Here is a 24,329-nt window from a genome sequence, read left to right as displayed (position 1 = left end):
TTTATTGTAGAGATGAGGTCTCGCTAAGTTGCCCAGGCGGGTCTCGAACCCGTGGGCTCAGGCAATCCACTCACCTCAGCCTCCCAAAATAGGATTACAGGATTACAGGCTGAGCTACCGAGCCCGGCTATGACTTTTATTTTCATTTATAGCATTCTTTTGGGAAACCTTTAGTTCCCGGAGTGGCTGGTTGTATTCAATTTAGTGTAGCAGTGGGGCAGTGGTATTGAACTTTGACATCAGGTGGAGCTGTTGGTGGTTTTAAAATTGAATTAATGTACTTTAAAATGGCAAATACTTAGCAATGGAGGACATGTTAGTGGTTGCCAGGGGTTAGGGATGGGGATGGCAGGCAGGAGGGAGATGGGGTGGTGTGGCTATGAAAGGCAGCACCCGGGATCCTTGTGGTGTTGGAACTGTTCAGTGTCTTGACTGTGGTGGTTAATATAGGAACTTACACAGGTGATAAAATTGTGTAGAACTTAATACACACACATCCGCAAATGAGTGTAAGTAAAACTGGGGGAATCTGCAGTTTTAAAAATTAAGAAAATTGAGGGGCTGTATTTATACTCTGGAATGTTGTAAAAGTCATTCTTTTATCTGCATTAAAAACTTATCTACATTTTTAACAAGTATCTCTCAAAACAAAAATGGAATTAATATAAAACCTGTACCCCTCAAATTGTAGGCTTAAATTGCAAACATAAAACTGAGCCCAAAGGATACTTGAATAAAATATCTGTTTCAGAAGAAAGAATCCTGCTGGGTTTGAGGGTTTTGTTTTTATTTTTAATAAAGAGAATACGGACAGGAAGCAAGCATGAAGAGCCAGTTTTTTGCCTTCATTATGCAGTTGGGTCAGTTTAGCTAAAGTGATCTGGTGCAAGCTCTGGCAACTTGATCATGGTGCTTCCTTCTGTGGTAAGGGCTGCCTCCCTCTGCCTGGAGGCTCCACCCAGGATGATTACGGGGCAGAGGCTGGGAAGGGTGGGAGGTTCTAGCAGGGATTCCCCAAATGTCCAAGGGCTTCCACTCTTGGGGCAGTGCCCCATGCATAGGCCTCACCAGGGAGACAGGTGCCTGTTTTTCACCGTAGGCTTTCCATTCAAATCAATGACTAATAGAATGCTCTGAAAACCTGGGGATTCCCAGCCATCCTTTTTAAGAGAAATACTATTGTATTAAAGTGACAGAAATTGGCTAGACTCGGTGGCTCAGCCTGTAATCCTGCGCTTTGGGAGGCCGAGGTGAGTGAATTGCCTGAGCCCTCGGGTTCAAGACCCGCCGGCCAACTTGGCAAGACCTCATCTCTACAATAAATAATAATAATAATAAAAATTAGCCGGGCATGCTTGTAGTGTGCCCTGGTAGTTCTGGCTACTTGACTGAGGCAGAAGGATCACCAGAGCCCAGCAGGTCGAGGCTGCGGTGGCCGGGAGTGTGCCACTGCACTCCAGTTTGGGCGACTGAGTGCGACTCCAACTCAAAAAAAAAAAAAAATGACTGAAATCCTCAAGATTGGCTTGTAAATCTTTTTCAATCTTCCTTTTCTATCCTAAGAAATGAGTCTCCACTGCTTATACTGATCTTGGAAATAGAAAGCTTCCAAATACGGGAAGCTTCCAAGAGGGGAAAAGCTAATGCCAAAGAGCAAGGCTGGGGCTCTTTACCAGGAGGTGAATCATTAGACACTTCCAAGAGGGGCTTGGGGCAGCATGTATACCTCAGTCCTGCTTACCATGTGGGCTGCTGCAAGGGCTTGACTGTGTATGTGGTGTGGGGAACTCCTGGCATCCAGGCCTACCAGGCACCTCAGTGGAAGGAACCCCATGTGGCCATACACATACATGCCTGGGCCTTGGAGAAGGGAAGACTGTGGGCTTGCTCTGAAGGAGCTCTGGCTGCCAGGCCCTTGTGGGGGAACTCTAGAACCTAGTGCACCCCATTCTCCGCTGAAACACTACCAGCAGATCAGGACTGAGGCCATAGACACATTTGCATTGCTCTCTAAGCTCCCCTGGGGAGAGGATGATATTGTAGTCTGGGATAAAGCCCAGGGCCTTGTTACAGATGAGTAGTGTATAAGAACTCAGGAATGGTTGATATGGACTGCACCTGTCCACACCACCACCATCACTGGCCTCCCAAGGGCCCAGGCTAGACCCAGGCCCATCTAATCAGCAAGGCTGCCCATCAGGTTTGACTTTCCTCTGTAGGAACAGACCTTTTGGTGATAGGCTGGATCTGTCAGGAAAGAGTTCTCCTCTACATGGTGAAGAGGGTGGGTCTCCTCTTGGAGTGCCCAGGGGTCTGCCCCAGGTTGGACATCTAGTTCATTCATCTACCCTGCTTTAAGCTGCAGAGATTACAGCACTCAACAACCACCTCACATTCTTGTTGTGGAGACAGATAATAAACAAATAAATGAGAAAATAGTTTATGTAGTGACTGATTGGTGCTTGGAAGAAAAATTAGGGGAAGGGGACAGGGAGTGTCAAGAGGAAGGGTTGCTGTATTGCATATGGTGTGTGAAGTCAGAAGAGGCCTCTTTCAGAGGATGCCACTTGAGCAGAGACCTGACAAGAGTGAGGGGGTGAGCCATGCAGATATCTGAAGAAAAGAACATTCCAACCAGAGGGGACAGAGAGTACAGAGGTAGAAGTATGCTTGGCATTTTCAGGGAAGAGCCAGGAGGCCACAGTGGCTGGATTAGGGCAAGGGAAGTGATGGTAGATGAAATTCTTCCCTGCTCTGTGGGGGTTTAGATCACAGATGACTGCCTGGACCATTGTAAGGGCTTTGGCTCTCACATCTACTGATATGGAAGCCACTAGAGGGTTTTAAGCAGAGAGGTGACGTGATCTGACTCTCAGCTGAGCATATCCCTCTGGTTTCTGTGTTGAAAACAGACTGAAGAGAGGCAAGGACAGAAGCAGCAGCAGCTGAGAGACTGTCAGGGTGATCTAAGCAAGAACTTGTAGCAGTTAGTGGGAGCACGGAGGTGTGAGCAGTGATGTCTTCTACTTAGATTTTAAAGAACGAGAAAAAAGGAAGTCAAAAGAGACTCCCAACAAATCTTTGGGCCTGGCATCTGAAAGAGTAGGGTCCTCTCTGCTAAGATGGACAAAGCTTTGGAAGGAGCAGAGCTTTGGAGGAGTTGGGTCATGAACATCTTAGGTTCTAAGTAAGATATTAAATTGGCTCTGTGAAACTGGAGCTTCGAGGGCTATGTGAATGCAGACTGTATTTCATGTGTCTGCAGACCTGGACAGGTCCTCACGATCATTTTTTTCTCTTGTCTGCATGTTCTGTGAGGTGGGAAGGAGAGGAAGGAACTGCTAAAGAAAATACCACAGCAGGGGCTCCTAACACGATGCCTAAAGGCACCAAGTTCTACCCTCAGAGCCCCAAGGTCACCTGCAGGCTTCCTGTTACCTCCAGAGCAGGGTGGGCTTTCACCCACTCTTGCACAGTTAAAAGGACTAATAGAACTTGGGGGTGCAGAAACATTTGGTAGGTTCCAGGGAATCCATGTTAGACAGTGGGGTGACACCAAGGGCCTGGATTGCAGGCTTCTCTTGGTTTTCTTTCTACCCTCCGTAACTCAACCACTTGGTACTCCCCTCTTCCTCTACTTTGTAGCACCAATTAGTAAATTAATCATTCCCTTTCTCTCCCACCAGTTACACAGATGTTATTGATGTTGTCCAGGCCCTGCAGACCCACCCAGACTCAAATGTCAAGTCCTCCTTCAGCATTGGTGCCATCACAGCATGTGTGGAACCCCTGAGCTGCTACATGGAGCACAGGTAGAGATATCGGACCACCTCCAGCTCCCAGGGTGTGAAGTGTTTGAGTGTGCCACCCACCAGAAGGAGACATGTCTTTATGTGTACTTGTATTTTGGAATGTATCAGTCACCTTGTAAGTAATAAATGCTCAGTTCATTCTTTGGATAGTGCTGGGTCCTCAAAAGACTCCTTTGGACTGGTAGTCAAAGAAAAAAGAGGAATTGGCCAGGTGCGGTGGCTCATACCTATAATCCCAGCAGTTTGGGAGGCTGAAGTGGGAGGATCACTTGAGCCCAGGAGTTCGAGACCAGCCTGGGCAATATAGTGAGACCTCATTTCTATAGAAAACTTTTAAAATTAGCCCGGTATGGTAGTGTATACTTGTAGTCCCAGCTGCTCAGAAGGCTGAGGTGGGAGGATCACCTGAGCCTAAGTAGGGCAGGGTTGTGTTGACCATGATCATGTCACTGCACCCTGAATTAGGCAACAGAGTGAGACCCTGACTCAAAAAATATTAAGAATGCCAGGCGTGGTGGCTTATACCTGTAATGCCAGCACTTTGGGGAGGGCAAAGCGAGAGGATTACTTGAGTCTGGGAGTTCAAGACCAGCATGGACAACAGCGAGACCTCATCTCTTTAAACAAAATAAGAAGAAGGAGAAAATTATAAAGAAGTAACAATAAGCCAGACACAGTGGCTCATGCCTGTAATCCCAGCACTTTGGGAGTCAGAGGAGAGAGAATTGCTTGAGTCCGGGGGTTTAAGACCAGACTGGGCAACTTGGCAAGACCTCATCTCTACAATAAATAAAAAAATTAGCTGGGCATGGTGACTCATGCCTGTAGTTCCAGCTACTTGCAAGGCTGAGCCAGAAGGATCACCTAAGTCCAGCAGGTCAAGGCTACGGTGGCCATGAGCTTGCCACTGCACTCCAACCTAGGCAACAGTGAGACTCTGACTCAGAATAAAAAAAAAGACATAACTGCAGCTCCTAGCTGGATTAGGAAGAAAGCCAACATACAAATTTGAAAGACAAGGATACCAAGACATGAGAAATTGCATTCCAGTTTTAGGGAATCACATATGTGTGCAAGTCCATGTGTTCTAAATATTTTTTTTCCAGCTGCTTAAATCCAGTAGCTTAATGATCCCATCCTCTGTTTAAACTATGAGTGCCAAACCTGTGATTGGATGTGATACCTTAAGGGAAGATGCCTCTGTTGTGAATTGCCATAGGCTGCTGTGAAATGGAAAATGGGGCCCCAGATGGACCTTCATGCATGTGCTCCAAAGTCACAGGCACTTGTAGGGATGGATGCTTTCTAAGAATGTGTTTGCTGTGCATTCAGTGGACTGAGCATAATAAAGTTGGTAAATTCGTTCTTGGGAGACTCTAGTGTGGAAGTGTCTTTACTTGTTCCAGGCCCCTTAACCTTGCTCACAGCATGTGGGGTTTCCTCCTTGGAATTCTTCAGAAACCATGAGGAAGCCAGGCAAGAGAACTAGATCCATAATCCAAAGTGGTATTCATCCAACTCACTCATTCACCAAATTTGACTCTTGTCAGAAATCAAGTGTAAGGATGAAGATTTGTCACCACCAACAAAATTCCAGGAGAGAAATTCCCCCAGTTGTGAACAGCATTAATACCTGCCAACTAGACCAGCAGCTGTTCAGAAGAGTGGCTTCAACAAGCAACCCACTGGCCAGGGAAGAAGACACATGAGGCTCTGTGATTTCAAATAGACTTGGGTCCCACCACTTCCTGGCTACATGTGAGATCTTGTGCAAGCTGCTTAGCCTGCATAGCCATCCTAAACCCATGCTCTTCGTCTATCGAATGTCCCAGGCATGGGGTGGTGGACAGGACAACAGAGCAAGATTGTATTCATGAACTGCTTGCATGGTGCCTTGCCCACAGTAGGAACTCGAGAAAAGACAACTGTGCCCGATCATGTTAGCTTTCTTCCCTGAGAAGAGCCACATGATGTTTTAGGAGGTTTTGTCTTTGAGTCAGTATCTCACTATTGTCCAGGCTGGTATAGAGTGGCGCCATCACAGCTCAGCATAGTCTCTACCTCCTGGTTTCAGGCAATCCTTCCATCTCAGCCTCCTGAGTAGTTGGAATTACAGGCATATGCCACGATATCTGACTGATTTTTTAATTTTTTGTAGAGACTTGGTCTTACTATGTTTGCTAGGCTGGTCTTCTGGGCTCAAGCAATCTTCCTGCCTCAGCCTCTCAGAGTGCTGGGATTAAGATGTGAGCCACCATGCCCGGCCATGTTTTAAGAGTTTTAAAGCCCCATAAGAATATAAGTTTTTTTCTGGAGCCTACTGCAATGTTATGGTTATAAGCTGATTCTCACTTTGAATCAGTCACTTGTATTCTAGCTGGTCAGTTTCTTGCTTTTTTTACTATTTGAGTTAAGAATGGGAGCTGAAGCTGGGCTCAGTGGCTCTGCCTGTAATCCCGCACCTTTGGGAGGCTGAGGTGAGTGGATTGCCCGAGCCCGTGGGTTCGAGACCCGCCTGGGCAGCAAGACCTCATCTCTACAATAAATCAAAAAATCAGCCAGGCGTGGTAGCATATGCCTATAATTCCGGCTACTCAGAAGGCTGAGGCGGAAGGATCACCGGAGCCCAGCAGGTCGAGGCTGCGGTGGCCGGGGGCGGCCACTGCACTCCAGTCTGGGCGACAGAGTGAGACTCCAACTCAAAAAAAAGAATGGGAGCTGAGATTCTAGCATGGCGACTTAGGTACTAAAAGCCCCTGGTAGTGTTAGGTGAGTGTAATTCTCACTTTTTCCTTGAAATATCCACTTTACTCAAAAACTTATCTTTTTCAAAAAGTCCAGCTCTTTCTCCATCTTCTATAGTCTAAAAAACTGGTCCTGTTCCCAATATCTGCCCTTTAACATTCCACCTAGAATTGGCCATATAGGGTCTTCTGTGGGGCTCCTGGCTTGGGGAGCTTTGATGCAGAGTCATAGAAATCCTTTGAATAGTCATGGCTGTCCCAGATGCTCACTGCTGCTGCTACTTGCCCCAAGTAAGTCAACTTGCTTATCAGTGATATTCCCATTTTTGTGGAAACTAATCAATGATAACTCTGAGATGAACAGTTTTTAAATATCTTTTTCCCCTCCAGATTTCTGTTCCCTAAATTTCTCGACCAGTGTTCACAAGGTAAGTAATATGCTTCACTTCCAGCATATATGCCTTTCAAATTCAGTAGAATATTGCAACAGACTTTTCTTCATGTTCCTACTTACCATTCTGAAATCAAAAGCAAACAAAATTGGTCCAGGGAAAACTTTGACATCTTTGCTTTGTGACATATTTGATAGGCAGATTTCTTCCAAGAGCTTGCCTTGGGACCACTTTTCCTGAGCTAGACTTAAGTCTGGCTTGGCCTTCTGGCTAAATGTTAGTGGACTGAGTAGTTATCCTGACCTCTAGATCAGCAAGGTCTTGATGTGCTTCAGTCCCAAGAGGGCAGAACTTAGCCTAGCAGGACCTGTCTTTTTTATTACTCCCCAACACACACTGGAATTTTCCACATTTCCTTGCCAACACTGAGAAGAATTCACCCATCCTGCAGGTTGCACTCAACCTTGCAATGTCCTACCACCTGGAGACCCTGGGAGCAGCACTTTCTAGTCATAGTATCTGTGATGCCTGGAGATCCAGAATAAATTCTAAGTGTCCTGCAGTGGTGATGAAATGCTCATTGTTATCAGGAGACTTGCCTGGGGTCCGGGCTTTCTGAGCCAGTCCAGCAAGCAGAAATCAGAAGGAAGAAAACAACTTGCTGTCCTCAGTGTAGTTTCGCCCTGCTGATCCCATTGCCAGTCCACAGGGAGCGGAAACAACAGAGCATACCAGAGCTGTTGTCTTGGGAACCAGCTGAGCTGGGTGCTGCCCAGGGCAGGAGGCTGGTCTCTGGAGAGAGGAATGTGTATATTGGATGCTGGACTACCAGGAAGTCTCAGGTCCAGCTTTTAGAGGCTCCTGTTACTTTCCAGGTACTGTACCCCAAAAGCAGAAAGGAGTGGAGGTTAACTGGGTCCATCCTCAGTGTCCACCTCAGGCAGATTAAAGAGATTTTGTGGAAGTTGGATCAATAGGATCTGGAGACAGACTAGATGTTGGACATGAGTCGGAAAAAGAGGTATCTAGGTATCTAGTAAAAAGACTCCTGGTTTCTAGTTTAGGAGGCTGGGGAGGTTGATGGTACTTATTCTTTAAATAGGAAGCGCAGCCGGGCTTGGTGGCTCAGCCTGTAATCTCGCGCCTTGGGAGGCTGAGGTGAGTGGATTGCCTGAGCCCGCGGGTTCGAGACCTGCCTGGGCAACTTGGCGAGACCTTATCTCTACAATAAATCAAAAAATTAGCCGAGCGTGGTAGCGCACGCCTGTAGTTCCAGCTACTCAGAAAGCTGAGACGGAAAGATTGCCGGAGCCCAGCAGGTCGAGGCTGCGGTGACCGGGAGCGGCCACTGCACTCCAGTCTGGGCAACAGAGTGAGACTCCAACTCAAATAAATAAATAAATAGGAAGCACAAGAGAAAATGTAGGTCCAGGAAGTAACCAAGGAGGGCTGTTCGACCCTAAGATACATGTTTGGAAGTCAGGGTCAAAGTTAATGGCATAGACTTGTAGTTAGCCAGTATCCAGATGTTGAGTTGAAAAGGTCAGAAGTCCAGAAATGGGGGTGGAAAAGAAGGTCCAGGAGACCAAGAGAAGCAAATAAGCGCACTGCCTCAGACACCTAGAAAGGAGGAAGAGATCAGTGATGTCTAATGCTGCAGAGACCTCGAGGGAAGTACAGGGAAAAACCTCATTGCTCTATAAGTGTGACGGACACTGGTGCCCTTGGCAGGAGGATCTCAGGAGTGGAGTGGTGAGGGCTGAAACTAGCCTAAGCGGACGATGGCCAAGTGAAATACTGGAAGCCAACAAGTGTGGGCAATATTCTGGGGTATTAGAGACTATAAAAAGGATGGTTACTAGAAGGGAATGCTTCCAGGAATTGTTCTTTCTGAATGATTAGCAAAGAAGATCTTTGCAGCCGGGCTCAGTGGCTCAGCCTGTAATCCCACGCCTTGGGAAGCCGAGGTGAGTGGATTAACTGAGCCCGCGGGTTCGAGACCTGCCTGGGCAACTCGGCGAGACCTCATCTCTACAATAAATCAAAAAATTAGCCAGGCGTGGTAGCGCGCGCCTGTAGTTCCAGCTACTCGGAAGGCTGAGGCGGAAGGATCGCCAGAGCCCAGCAGGTTGAGGCTGCAGTCTGGGTGACAGAGTGAGACTCCAACTCAAAAAAAAAAAAAGAAGAAGATGATCTTTGCTACTAAGAAAACCTGAAGGCTAAAGAGAGGTACTAGGCTTGGTAAATGAGATCCCTGAGGAATAAGGAATGGTGTCTTGCACTCAGACTGAAAGTGAAAGTTGACTTAGAGAAACCGTGTCCTCAATTAAGAACTTCAGTGGGGCAGGGGGAGTTGTGGAAGCATTTGCCTAGGGGGCAGTACTGGCCAGCAGGTGTGCCTGGGACCTACTAACCTGTGCAGCCCCAGGCCCTGGCTTACTCTTGTAAATGCTGGTGCCTTTTGTTTCTTTCCAAGCCTCTTGTCCACCATGTGATGGCTGACATCCTAGTGCACCTTGACTCCCTGGCATTCTTCCTCAATGCCCCTCTGGTTTTTTGCATGAGGGACAAACACAGATGGTGAGGCTTCCCTGGCAGAGAGCCTTGGAGAAGTGCTCTGTCTTCATTGTCCACGAACCAGGGCTTGGGCCTGACTCATGAGGGGATACCCTCTTTTAGACGAAATCCTTTGAGGCCAAGACAGACTGTTCTCTCTGGCACTTGGTAGGCACATTTTGTTAACACTGCCTTTCAACCCATTATTCAAAGACAATATGTGTCAAATTCTGTGCGTGTGTAGAGCTAGGTTTGTAATCAGATGTGGGCAGGTGACCTTGAGACCACATTTGTGTTTTCTGAACTCCTTCAAGGGCCTCTGGAGTGACAGTGCCTTGCATCTGGGCCCACAGGACCCTATGAACTGGCCTGATCAGGCTTGCCATGGGCATGGGCTGTCTGGGGCGGGAGGAGATAAAAGGCAAGTATTTCTTTTCCCCTTGGAGATTTGGTGGCTGACTTGGAGGTGGGATCTGCCACCAGTAGACAAACACTTCGTGTCCCAAGGGAGTGTATTGCCTCTCATTCATGAGTCAGGCTCCCTGATTCATTGCTTTTAACAACAAAGGATTATTTTACAATAAGAAAAAGACTATTTTGCAGCCTCAAGATGATTATGTATTACAGAAATCCAAGGACTAGGAAACAATCTCAGTGCTTAAACAGCAAGCAAGGCTCATTATAGTTCTGTTTTGAAACCAGAGTGGAGATATTTTACAGCCATGGCCTGCTTTTAAAAGTATCTATAGATAGAAGTGACCTTCATTTTCTTCTGGCCTGCTGGAATCCTTTAGCTCAGACTGGGATGTCAGGCAGACCATAGGGATATTTCTCTTCTCTTAGAAACTGGCCAGACCAGGCTCCCTGCTCACTCACAACCCAGACTGATGAGACTGGCCAGATATGGGTGTCCACTCCTTGATACGGAATAGAAGGAAGCTCCTGGCCCAAGCATGGTGAAAGTGCTCACTGTGGCCTGTTCACCCTGTGCTCCAGAGATAGCTGCTGTACCTGCCTCACAGATGGCATTTCCTCTTGGCAGGTGGCAGTTTACATAGCTGGCCTGAGGAATGCTAGGGATAATCCTCTTGCTTGTTTCCCTATAAATCAAAGCCCCTTTTCTTTACCCAGTTCCTGACCTAGAATCTTAACCCCACAAGGTTTGTCCACATGGTACTTGTGCAGCAGGTAGGACTTTGTGCAGGTGTGTCTGTCAGAGACCCGGATCCCAGCCTTTTCTTGGGCAGTCCAGGCCTGTGCTTGTGACCCTGGTGTATACTGCTCAGGTGGGCATGTTTGTGCTAGTCTAATTCTCCTGTTTATTTTGCCCAAGAAGATACCAAACAGAGTCGCAAGGTCTTTATAGGTCTTCACTCAGCCTCACTGCAAACCCAGCACAGCTCTTCTTGTCTTCCACCCCTGAGAATTTTCCAGGTACCTTGTGGGATCTGGCTCCCATATAAATGTGCTGAACCTTCTAGCATCCTGCCTGCTTCTGCATTGTGCCACATTTTAGGCCTGGCCTTCTGACCTTGCCTTACATTGTTTCCTTTTCTATGGCTATACCATGGTCATGGGGTTCTCGCATCAGGCTCTTGCTGGCCTCCAGAGTGACCTTTCTAAATGAGAATGGGAGTTCTGGTACCACCTGTGTCACCTTCATTAGGGTTTCCTAGCTGAGAAGTTTCATTGTAATGTTCAAGCTTCTAAATAGAGTATGTGAGGAATTTTTTAAAATAGAATAAACATGATGCTGATATATATCCTTCACTTGAATTCCCTTAGTATGTGCTGTTACCACAGCGATGTCATGCATGAAGACCTTAAGGATAGAGGCTTTCAGTATGGGAGAAGGACTTAAGAAAATGTGATTCTGGCCAGGCGCTGTGGCTCACACCTCTAATCCCAGCACTTTAGTGAGGCTGAAGCGGGAGGATCACTTGAGGCCAGGAGTTTGAAACCAGCCTGGGCAACACAGTGAGATCCCATCTCTACAAAATAAAAATTTTAAAATTTTCCACACATGGTGGCATGTGCCTGTAGTCCCAGCTACTTGAGAGACTAAAGCCAGAGGATCCCTTGAGCCTTCAGTGAGCTATGATTGCACCGTCACATTACAGCCTGGGCAACATAGTGAGGCTCTATCTCAAAAAAAGATTGAAGAAAGGGAGGGAGGGGAAAGAAAATGTGGTCTGTGTATTCCTACATACTCGTATATGCATGCTAACAGTGGTTGCCTCTGGGAAGAGAACGCTAGGGCTCAGCAGGCCTCGGGAGGAGAAAACTGTTAACTAACAGCTACCTAAGAAGAGAAGGAGTCATATCTTGGAACCAAGGAGAGAATAGATCCAACATCGTCTGCAAGCACTTAGTGTGGGCCTTTTCCTCGTTGTTGCAGGTGACCATGGCAGAGTGCTCCTAATCCCTATTCCCGGGTCTTGAATGGAATGCATCAGATGGATTTTTGAGGTTAAGTTCAGGTTTTAGAGTTTTGGGACACTTTTTTTCATGTGTTTTTGGTAAGAGGAAGGATCACTAATGTCTGCCTCAGACTAGAGGCGGGGTAGGGAGGGTGCTGGAAGTTGCCTTCAAACTGTTGATTGCCCCTCACCTAAGCCATGAGCTCAGCAACCTTGGCTGATGAGAGTCACGTGACTTCACTTCCTGCCAAGACCACGTGCCACATCCACTGTCTGCTTGGCAACCCTTTGGTGTACACATAGAACTCCCATTCTCAGACTGATGCTCAACTGGCAGTAGTGGTAGTGATGGTTGGTTGTGCTTACTGGACTCTTGCTCTCTATAGGCCCTATGATAAGCATTGTACCAATAACCTAGAAGTATGTGTTACTGTTCCTATCTTACAGAGAAGGAAATTGGGGCTCAGAGACAAATTTGAGCCATTTGCCTAATATCATCGATTAATAATTAGTGGAGCTCAAAATTCAAACTCGGGTTTGCCTGGCTCTAAAACTCATGCCTTATTATGTACAATATGCTTTCTTTTCACATAAAGAAAGAAGGTAAATAAGAATGAAAGTACTACTAGTGTTAGTCAAAGGAGCTGTTTTCTTTGTTTAGCTAAGAGAAGGAGAGAGAGCAGGATGACTTGAGAGAAGGATGAGTTGGGAAGGTGTTAGGGAAAATTTGAAGAAGATGTAAACTTTACTGCATTTACAAAGTAAAGAGCTTAAGTGAAAAAAATAAGGTGCAGAACAGTGTAGTGTTTGTGGAAAAAAATTATGCACACACACTTTTGTATATACTCAGCAGTTCTCTGGGATAGGTAGGAGTCTGATAACTGTGCTTACCTCCAGGGACGGGAACTTAGGTATGTGGAGAGGAAAGATTTTCTTTGTGAACCCTTTTATACATTGTGAGTTTTGTCCTCAAAAGCTAAATATAGATGAATTTTTTAAAATAGTATCAGCACAGAGAGTCTCCTCTACTGAGTATTTGTTATTGTATTTATTTATGATAGTTATCATATCACTTAGAAAAGCAGCTGTCTCCATAATTTAGAGATGTTTACTTAAGAACTAATTAATTGTAAAACTAGTCTATTAGTAAAAGGGTTGGTGATGAGCACTGAGTCTTTTTAAGTACAGATTAAATGAGAATTACATTACAGAATAGAAAGTAAATGTTGAAAATCTTGAAACCTATATATGAAATTATAGTTTGCAAAAAATTAGGAGGCAGCAGAAGAGACATACGAGGGAGGACCCCAGAAAAGCAAAATTTATTTAAAAATGAGTATTCTTACATATTTAAGCTTCAGTCACCTTTAAAATACTCTCTATCTGATGCAGTACACCTATTGAGAAACTTTTTCTACCCCTCAAAACAATTTTTGAACACATCAACTTTGATGCCTTTCAGTGCTTCTGTGGTTTTTTTGTTTCACCTCTTCCACGATGGCAAAACATTTCCCTTTGAGGATTCTTCTCATTGGGGAAACAAAAAAAAATCTCTCAGGGTGAGATTGGGTGAATAGGAAGGGCAGAGCTTGGGGGTCATGCCATTTTTGGTCCAGAACTGCTGAACACGCAGCATAGTGTGAGCAGGTGCGCTTGTAACTCGCCCATCATGAAATGGGCAAACGCATTGAAAGAATCTCTAGAAAAATTCACTAAAGCCAAACGCAGCCTTTCACAACAATGCTAGCTGGTACACTGATGCTGATGGTTCCCAGAACACTTTTCTAGGGGGGGGATACCTGTACTACAAGGAGCCCGCCCTCCAAAAAATAATTCCAGGTTTTTTTTGGTCTCCCCTCCTACTATCTTTACATATTTCAAAATGGGAAATTGATAAAGTTTAAAGTTATCAAATCAAGTTATAAAGGGTAAATTGTGCTCTTTAAAGATATAAAAGGAGCCACTAGAGGAATTAAAAATCCTAACATAACCACCCAAATGTGATGGTGGAGAAGTGAGAATTTAAGGGCATACTAATTTCCTCATCTTTCATATGGAAGAGTTAGTAGGCCTTGTCTAAAGGTCTAAAAAACATTATAAGAAACAATGGTGTAGATATACGGTAATAAGACAGCTATTTTAAGAACTAAAACCAACCAGGCTCAGTAGCTCAAGCCTGTAATCCCAGCACTTGGGAGGCAGAGGCAAGAGGATTGCCTGAGCCCATGGGTTTGAGACCAGCCTGTGGAACTTGACAAGACCTCATTTCTACAAGAAATCAAAAAATTAGCTGGGCAGGGTGGCACGTGCCTATAGTTCCAGCTACTTGGAAGGCTGAGGCAGAAGGATTGCCTGAGCCCTGCAGATCAAGGCTGTGGTGGCCATGAGCGTGCCACTGTATACTCCAACCTGGGAGACAGAGTGAGACCCTGACTTCAAAAAAAAAGAGAAAAAGAACTAACACCAGACTGTAAACCTACCACCTATCAGAAGAAAAACAAAAAATGTCAAGAATGCAAACATCATATTGCTAAAGGTTAAAAATAAAAGCAATTAAAACATAAACAGGGTGACAGAACCAAGGTGTCATGAAATATAAATGGGTGCAAAAGAAGTGTCTCAGATTAAACCAATAAACTTAATTATACAATGCCTTAACAAGGAAACATATAGAACTAAGTAAGGAAGATTAAAGAGCAGGAGGCAAAGCCCTCAAAGACAAATCTAAACAAAGAAAAGGAGGCAATATTAATAATGGCAGGGCCGAGCTCAAGAAGGAAATTGGGAAATTTTTTAAAGGGCCATTTCTGATGATAAAGGATACTGTCTACAACCTGTCATGAATACTTTCAAAGGAAAATATATATTTTAAGTTACTATGCTACTAAACAACAGTTTTTTAAAATAATGAATTAAGCATTCAACTTAAGAAGTTAGGAAAAGAATTTTTTAAAAAACAAGTTAATAATAATATTGAATCTATAAAAGTTTTGCTGGTCAAACCTCTAGGTCTGGCTGTTATGTTAAACAGCACTATGGGGATGTGATCAGCAAAATTCAGACTGGGAGAAATTTACAGGATGCAGTTTTTTAAATAAGTCACAAGGAAATAAGGAAAAACCATAAACGGAAAGAGAATTATGAGATGTATCAATAAAATATAATGTCGTTCCTGCCTAAAAAAAAATTAGCTCTAAGAAAACATAAGACAGGAAATTTGAACACATTGGATTTTTTTAATATTAAGGAATTGATTGATAATAATTTTTAGAGTCCTTATGTTTTAGAAACACATACTGAAGTTTTTGTTTTTTTTTTTGAATGAAATAATTGGTTGTCTGAGGTTGGCTTCAAGGTCATGCGGTGGAGGGGCAGAAGAAGATTATTAACCGTGTTGATAATTCTGAAGCCAGGAGATGGGATTTCATTCTACTATTTTTCTATTTTTGTATAGATTTTTTTCTATTTTTGTATAGATTTGAAATTGTCCACAATATTAAGAAGTAAATAAAAGACATTGAATTCAAGATTCAAATGATCTTATAGCAAAAATGATGTATATGCTATGATTATAACTATGTAAAAATAGGAATGGATATGGACAAAGTATCATAATTATCTTGGGGTAGTGGGGTATGGTAACCTTCCTAATTTTCAGTTCTCTGTAGTCTTGTGAATTTTACTTACATATTTTTACAAAAAGATTGGGAGTGATCGTGGCCCACTTCGCAACCCCTCCTTTCTTGACATGTTACTATGTGAAATCTGTTAGCGTTTGTCTTGGAATTGTGTGACTCCATCCTGGCCATGCGCTCTTTGAGGATATAATGGATAGCGCCTGACATATGGATAGTTTTTGATAAATGCTATGATCTGAACTGGTGAAAGTAAATGACACCAGTTCCTAATGAGGTTACTCTAGGGCTGTGGAAGGGCCCACCGACCAAGAGCTCTGGGTATCAGCCAGAAATCAGAATTAATATGACAGAGGAGGCTGGGAGGTTAGGAAGTGAGGTAACCACAGAGGCGAAGCCGTTCACTCCAGAGGTGGCAGTGCCAGGAATGGGGAAGGGAGTGATGGCTGGTATGTCGGTGTTGAGGTGCGGGCTGTCTATACCAGGCAACTTCTGGAAGGAATGATGAGGGGAAGAAGCAAGGGCACATGTTTGTGTGAGCCCTTATCTCCAACCAGGGCTCTGAAGGCTAAACTGTTCTCGGGTTTATTCCACAGGCCTGGTGAGTAATGTGGTGTTCACTAGTCATACCATGGAGCAGCGGCACCCTCTTCTTGTTCAGCTACAGAGCCTCATCAGGGCTGCGAATCCTACTGCAGCCTTCATTCTTGCAGAAAATGGAATTGTCACCAGGTAAACTTCCATAGACTCCACTCGGCAGTACTAGCCACCTTCTCAGATACAGTACTCTGTCCATGGCCCACAGGTTCTTTCTATTGTATCTAAGTCCTGAACAATTATAAGTCAATGTTTGAGCCAGGTGTGGTGGTGTGCACCTGTAGTCCCAACTACTTAGGGGGCTTAGGTGAGAGAATTGCTTGAGATCAGGAGTTTGAGGCTTTAGTGAGCCATGATTATGTTATTGCACTCCAACTTGGGCAACAGAGTGAGACCGTGTCTCTAAAAAGAAATGATCATTTAAAATTCTTTTTTGAGTTGGCATCTTACTCTGTTGCCCAGGCTGGAGTACAGTGACATGCTTATGACCATGGCAGCCTTGACTTGCTGGACTCAGGTGATCCTTCCACCTCAGCCTTCCAAGTAACTGGAACTACAGGCACGTGTCACCTGGCTAATTTTTGATTTATTGTAGAGATGAGGTCTTGCAAAGTTGCCCAGGCTGATCTTGAACCCACAGGCTCAGGCAACCCACTCACGTCAGCCTCCCAAAGCGCGGGATTACAGGCTGAGCCACCGAGCCCGGCTGACATCAGGTTTTTAAGTTCTTTTTATGTACTGTAAATATCACCAGGAAGAACCCATGTGTATCCTGTACTGTTCTGGGGCATTTTGTTTTGATTCATCCACATTTTTATCCATTGAAGGATGAAAATTAAGACTATATCTCTGTCCCTTTTTTTTTTTTTTTTTTAATTTGCAGAGACAGGGTCTTGCTATGTTGCCCAGGCTGGTCTTGAACTCCTGGCCTCAAGCTGTCCTCCCACCTCCTAAAGTGCTGGTATTACAGGTGTGAGCCAGTGTGCCTGGCCCTGCAGTCAAGACTTAATGTTTCTTGTGTTAATATGTGAGAGAAATGACATAGAGAACATAAAGGAATTATCTCTTAACTTCATGGACTTGGATTCAAATTACAAACCAAAAGTAGAGAATTAATGGTTTTGTATGTGTGTGTATGTAGGAAGAGAAAATACCTTGTCATGTAGCAATTTTATTTGCTTAATTAGGATACTAAAAGGTTGCAAACCTTTTTATATAGTTTTGACTTTTGAACCATGCAAACAATTTCTGTACTCAAAAATTATATCAATAAGCCAGGCTCGGTGGCTCAGCCTGTAATCCCGCGCTTTGGGAGGCTGAGGTGAGTGGATTGCCTGAGCCCGGGGGTTCGAGACCCACCTGGGCAACTTGGCAAGACCTCATCTCTACAATAAATCAGAAATTAGCTGGGCATGGTAGCGCGTGCCCGTAGTTCCAGCTACTTAGAAGGCTGAGGCAGAAGGATCGCCGGAGCCCAGCAGGTCGAGGCTGCGGTGGCCAGGAATGGCCACGGCACTCCAGTCTGGGTGACGGAGTGAGACTCCCACTCAAAAAAAAAAAAAAAATTATATCAATAAGGAGGGAAAACACTGAATTAAATACAAACCAAAATCTGTATCTCAAAGTAATGACAACCACACAAAAAAAGGTCATTAATTCAGGTAACTTTTGAACACAATCCTGTTGGAAACTTGATTCCAAACATCACTTAATTGAGGAAAGGAGATTATAAATGTCAAACAGGGAAAGTGAGGAAAATGTTTATTTGAATTGGAGACTCAGTGTAAATTCAGTATTTTTTTTAGTGTATCTTTTCTAATACTTTTTATTGAAAGGGACCAGAATAATAATACCACGGGAGCAATAAACACCCCTACCTGTATGTCTTGGTTTCTAAATATCAATCCCCACTACAGGATATCAAGACTCCTTGAAGAATTAGCTGATTGCATGTCTAGGACTGGGAAAATACAAGGTGAACCTGGTCCATTTATGCCAACAAAGCAAGGAAGTACTCAAAGATTAGTAGAGATGTGTCAAAAGACCAGGCATGGTCGCTCACACCTGTAATCCCAGCACTTTGGGAGGTCCAGGTGAGAGATTTGCTTGAGCCTAGGAGTTTGAGACTAGCCTAGGCAGCATGGCAGGACACTGTCTCTACAAAAAAATTTAAAAATTAGCTAGGCATGGAGACACGCACTTCTAGTCCCAGCTACTTGGAGGCTGAGGTGGAAGGATTGCCTAAGTCTAGAAGGTTATGCCACTACAATCCAGCCTGGGCAGCAGAGTGAGATCCCAACTCAAAAACAAAAAGTTCTTACCAGTCAAATTTGGGACAATTTGAGCATAAGAAAGAACAATGATTATAGCACATGGAATAAAATGTGAGTCCACTGATACTAAAAGCGGGGGAGAGACCGGACCCACAAAGCCCTTCTTTACAACAGAATACAAAACAAATAAGGATTGGGACAACTAGAAAATTATCATTTGTAGCCTTAATCTAATACAGTACTTGATTTAGGGAAAGATCATCAATATATACTGACAGCAGTAGCTGAAAGATTGTTGAGGAAAGACAGTCACTAGTGTAAAGTATCACTCCACAGACTACAACTCCTTACAAATAGGGAAGAGTGCCTGATAATGGAAAGGTCTAGTAGACCTGTGTGGACCAAATGATTAAACTTAGCAAGAATACAGAGAAACTTAATTGGGGTGCAGTGGGAAAGATGCATCACCACCTGTTAACCTTCTCTAAGAACATGTAACCTGAATCTCATCATGAAGAAACTATCAGCCACATTGTGGGACACAAGAGCACTAGCATGTGCTCTTCAAAAATATTGACACCATGAGAAAACAAACAAAATGATGGAGGAACTGCTCCAGATTAAAGGAAAATAAAGTTGAAGCCCAGGAGTTCGAGGCTGCAGTGAGTTGTGTTCATATCGCTGCACTCCAGCCTGGGCAGAGCAAGACTCTATCTCTAAAGAAATTTTTTTTTTTTAAGTTTCTGACTCAGTGGATCTAGGCTGGGGCTGAGATTCTGCATTTCTAACAAGGTTCCAGGCGATACCAGTGCTGCTGGTACATCGTGTTAAATTCCTGGGGTATGACAGTAGAATTGTGGTTCTGTGAGAGAATGTCCTTGGTTTCGAAAATGTACACTGATGTAGTGAGGAGTGAAATCTCATGATGAATACAACTCTTTTTCAAGTGGTTTTCCAGGAAAAAAAATGAATGCATATGTATTTGTATGTGTGTGAAGACATGGGGAGGAGGCACAACGTGCAGGTTAAGATTGACAGTCCTCATTAACCTGGGTCGTTTCTGTGTGTTTTCCAAAGGAATGAAGATATTGAGCTGATTCTCTCAGAAAATAGTTTTTCAAGTCCTCAGATGCTACGATCTCGATATTTAATGTACCCTGGCTGGCAAGTATCATCATTGAAAAGTGGAAAAGATTTATGTGTAAACCCAATGATTTATTTACAGAAAAAAAAAAAGAGAGAAAGTGAAAATACCAGATGTGCCCTACAAGGGTGACACATGGCCAGTGCTTCACCCTGTGGGCACCAAATTTGGGAGTTTTCCCAGCATTGAGATTCAGGGGTTGTCCCATAGGCACCAAGCATGACAGTGTCCTGTGTTTCCTCTAGCCTCCAGTTAGGCGAGGTGGCTGACAGGGACCGAGGAGTTTAACCTTCCCAGGTTAAGAGAGTTGCTCTTGAGAATATAGTCAGTCAGTCCTCCAGGATTCCCATCTGACAGGTGAGGTGGCCCAGGCAATGTTCTCTATAGGCTGCCTCACAGCCCGTGGACCTTTCCAGAGGGTATGCTTGGGCACTTAATGATGTATGCTAGGCATCATTCTAAGACTACACACCCACACAGTAGCCACTAGCCACATGTGGCTATTTAATGAAATGTAAGTTAATAAAAATCCAAATTTAGAATTTCATCTTTCAGTCACACAGCCACGCTTCAAGTGCTCCATAGCTCCCTGTGACTAGCAGCTGCCGTGTTGGACAGTGCAGATCTAGAACGTTTTCATCTTTCTGGAAAGCTCTGTGGGACAGTGCTGTTCTGCGAGCCTTGCTTATGTTATCTCATTCTTTTAACCTTCACACAGAGCCTGTGGCGTGGATTCCATTATTTTTCTTATTTGATAGATAAGTAACCAGAGGCCACAAGGAATTACCAGCTTGTCCAGTTAACAGCTAGTAAATGGATGGGCTGGATTTCAAGCCCAGGTTGAATGGCTCTGGAGCCTGTTCTCCTAACCACCATGCTGCACTTGACTCTGCAGAATGGACAGTTACTTCTGCTCTGCTAAAGTTTAGGGGAAAACAGTTGTTAAAGTCTGGCCAGAACTAATCTCTCATGTTTATTTGTATTATCTTTATTATCCTTGCTCAGTATTCACAGGCACCTCTCTACATTGTCCATACCATCCCTTACACCTCCCACTGTTTCTACTAACTAAAATGATTGTACTATGCTCTATAAAAAAAATCCCAACCTGTAAAAGGTCAATATTTAAAATCAAAGGTTTTCAGGCATATCCTTAGAAGGAACCTCTGATTTGGGTCATATCATACTTATTTAAACAGTGGGTAAAGCCAGGTGCAGTGGCTCACACTTGTAATCCCAGAATTTTGGGAGGCTGAAGCGGGAGAATCACTTGCAACCAGGAGCTTGAGATCAACCTAGACAACAAAGCAAGACCCCATCTCTACAAATAAAAAATAAAGTAGGCCAGGCACAATGACTCACACCTGTAATCCCAATACTTTGGGAGACTGAGGTGGGAAGATCACTTGAGGCCAGGAGTTCAGGGCTACAGTAAGCTATGATCAAGCCACTGCACTCCAGCCTAGGCAAGAGTGAGATCCTGTTTCTTAAACAAAAAAAAGTGGATAAGTAGATCATTCTTCCTGCCTGAACAAGGTAATTATATCCTAACTAAAAAGAAACAAATGGAACTTCTGGGGGAAAATTATCTTTCCAGTGTTCCCAGCTACTGACCCTCTTGCTGCTTGCATCTCTCAGCCTGGTCCTGAGACTCCTGTGGTTCCCCAGTCTGTACTGACTCATGCTGGGCATGGTACACAGGAACCCAGCTCAGAGTGCAGACTTGCCTGGAAACAGACTGATTTAGGAGAGAGCAGGTACTGGGCTCATTGGAAGACTGTGACTCTGGAGTCTGAAACCTTCCCCATGTTAGGAAGATCAGTCCTTATAGAGAGTACAAGACGGAAACGCAGATATTATGAGATAAGTGATATGTGGTTCACCTCAAGTAGTATATACTAACTCTCAAAGCCCAAATTACTTGTACTTATAATTTGTTCTATCTGTTAAGGTATGAAGGTAAATTTGATGCTGGCTCAGTCTTTCCATTAATGGTTCAGATCTGCGTTTGGTTTGGCCGTCCTTTGGAGAAAACGCGCTTTGTGGCCAAATGTAAAGGTGAGCTTTGGCTGGGACATGTCCCACACCCTGGTAAAAGTTGTCCCTGCTTCCTAGTACTATTTCAGTATTATGTATGATGTCTCTTGTCCCCACATGTGGGACCAAAAACAGGCAAAGGGATTTGAAGAACCAGCAGTCCCCTACCTGTGATTGTTGGTGGCCACATAATTTGATCTCCACTCCACTGAAAGAGTTTTCCCACCCCTGGGGGAATGGTGGCAGAGCCACTGGGGAGCAACAGGGAGTGGGGTTGAAGTTAGAACCTATGAACCCTGGACTCTGAAGTAGGGTCCCTCTCCGGTCGCTAAAACTCCCAACTGCTGCCCTGAACTTGACCTCTGTCCCTGAATGGGTGACATTTCTGTCCTCTTCCTCCACCAGCAATTCAGTCCTCCATCAAGCAAAGTCCCTTCTCTGGAAACATCTACCACATCCTGGGCAAAGTGAAGTTTTCAGGTAACTGGGAGGTGGGATTTGGGAGCATGTCATGATGTGAGTTCTTAGCCTGCAGACCACTGATGCCTCTCTGACCCTCTCAGACACCCTCCCTTCTGGGCCTTATGCTACCAGGCTCTTCCATCACCCCTCTCCCCCAAGGGCCTGCTTACACCAGGTCCTCCTACTCCTCCCTGGATTATCTGCGCAGGCCTCTCCTTATAGCTCCCTGAGGTCCTTATTATTTCAAAGACTCATATCCACCCTTCTGAGCCAGCCGTGGCCTCCTGTGGACCTACCACCAGGAGCTGCCCCAGAGCAGACTCTTGTTTCTGACCAGTGTTCAAGGCTTCCACTTTCCCTCTCCTCCCTTCTGTCCAGTAGGCCTGTTCATCAGGAGCCCTCACATCCTGATGATCTGTCCCGGATTAGGTATCAGGGAAGTCCTCAAAACAAGTAGGAGTTGGTGAGCTCAACGTTGAAGGGGGTAGTATTCTGGCAGGGGTGGTGGTGCCGGGAGGCGCTTATTTGTTATAGTCCACAGGGAAAAAAGACACTTTTAGGAACCAAAGAGCATTTAACACCGTGGCTGGAGCCTGGGAGGGGAGGAGGAGGAGGGAAGGAGGGTGTCTGTTAGTCTGTTAGGGCATCTTCAGCTGTTACGACAGAAAGCCCTGCTCAGCTAGCAGGTGTTAGCTGTATAACAAGAAGGGAAGGGCTCAGGCAGCAGCAAGATCTGGGGCCCACGTAATGTGTCCTTGTACCCTTTCGTTCTTGATGTCTCAACTTGTCCTCAGGTTCCTGCCCCTCACAGTTGCCAGGTGGTGCTGCAGGTCTGAATGTCAAAGTCAGACACTGCGCCCAGCCAGTGAGTAGAGGCTGCTCTTCTTGTGGGTATCTTTGTTAGTGCACATACCCTTCCCTGAAGCGCCTCCCCCCATTTCTCAGCAGACGTATCCTCCCACTGGATTGAATTGCCACGCCTCCCTCAACCTATCCCCCATAACTGGTGCTGAAGGATGGGGAGGTACTGGGTAGACCACCATTGGTCTCTTGAAGCATGGGACCAATGGTGGGAGAGTTAGGTGATAACCTGTAGAAAGACATCTCTCAAGGTCCTTAGCTCATACCTTTTGCCAGATTTATGTTATGGGATTGGAAACGTCAAGTCCAAGCCCAAGTTCTGAGGCCCTAGCAGCCAGTGCCTGCCACCCCAGAGATCCTGGTGCCTTTATTTTCTTGCTCACCCGTCGCCTTTTCTTCTTTATTTAGACTGTCTGTTGACCCCTTTCTTGCTCAAGGCTAACCTCCCTGTGTTCTGGATCACTTTCTCATCCTGCCTTTTGGGCAGCCCTTGCCCCTTCTTGTGTATCTAGTCACTCCTTGCTCCTAGCTCCTCAGCACAGAACCTGGGAACACCTGTCCCATTCCCAGCTACGTGACCCTCCTGCAGCACTGTTGACTGTGGACCGTGTCCTCCTCGCTGGGCCTCTCAGGCCTCTGCTGAGAGTGCCCCCCACCCACACATACAGAGGGGCCTTTTTTTTGCCTTTTCTTAGCCACCTCTTCCACAGTAACGACCCCAGATACCACCCGTGACCGTGGGGATGTCTCCCACTCAGGGTCTTACAATCTTTCAAATGCTGCAGGTGCAGAGTCAACCCCTCCCTCTTCTCCCACCTGCAAAACTTTTCTTCCTCTTGTGTTCCCTTCCAGGTCCTCCTGATCACCAAATCAGCCAAGCTAGAAACTTCTTTTGTTCCCTGTCTTACTCCATCCTTTTATTTAATTTTTTTTTTTTTTTTAAGAGATGGGTTCTTGCTCCGCTTCCCAGACTGGAGTGCAGTGGTGTAATCATAGCTCATTGCACCCTCAACCTCCTAGGCTCAAGCAGTCTTCCTGCCTCAGCCTCCTGAGTAGCTGGGACTACAGGCACACGCCACTATACCCCCCTCCACTGGGCTCAGGTGATCCTTCCGTCTCAGCCTTCCAGGTAGCTGGAACTACAGGTGCACACCACCATGCCCAGTTAATTTTTGATTTGTTGTAGAGACGAGGTCTTGCTAAGTTGCCCAGGCTGTTCTTGAACCCATGGGCTCAGGCAATCCTTGCCTCCACCTCCTAAAGTGCTGGAATTACAGGTGTAAGCCCAGCTTGCATTGTGAGTCTTTTTTTTTTTGAGTTGGAGTCTCACTCTGTCATCCAGACTGGAGTGCAGTGGCTGCTCCCAGCCACTGCAACCTCGACCTGCTGGGCTTCA

The 24,329-nt window shown here is 45.1% G+C and overlaps 1 protein-coding gene across 3 annotated transcripts in view; it reads left to right on the top strand.

Moving 5' to 3' along the window:
- The window catches only part of CUNH20orf194 (chromosome unknown C20orf194 homolog), a 141,554-nt gene that overhangs the window by 111,295 nt on the left and 5,930 nt on the right, over window positions 1–24,329 (top strand). For all 3 annotated transcript variants that reach the window (XM_021712002.1, XM_008057408.2, XM_008057407.2), the window contains 6 exons: window positions 3,687–3,812; window positions 6,947–6,984; window positions 16,156–16,291; window positions 19,507–19,593; window positions 21,525–21,631; window positions 22,016–22,090. In XM_021712002.1, the coding sequence (XP_021567677.1) occupies window positions 3,687–3,812; window positions 6,947–6,984; window positions 16,156–16,291; window positions 19,507–19,593; window positions 21,525–21,631; window positions 22,016–22,090 (569 nt within the window). The remainder of the gene's footprint in view (window positions 1–3,686; window positions 3,813–6,946; window positions 6,985–16,155; window positions 16,292–19,506; window positions 19,594–21,524; window positions 21,632–22,015; window positions 22,091–24,329) is intronic.

This window comes from Carlito syrichta, unplaced genomic scaffold (genome assembly GCF_000164805.1).
Source record: "Carlito syrichta isolate Samal-C Ts95f unplaced genomic scaffold, Tarsius_syrichta-2.0.1 Scaffold303007, whole genome shotgun sequence".
Classification (NCBI taxonomy): Eukaryota; Metazoa; Chordata; class Mammalia; order Primates; family Tarsiidae; genus Carlito; species Carlito syrichta.
Note: the sequence above shows the minus strand (reverse complement) of the source record. Positions and strands in the feature narration are given on the sequence as shown.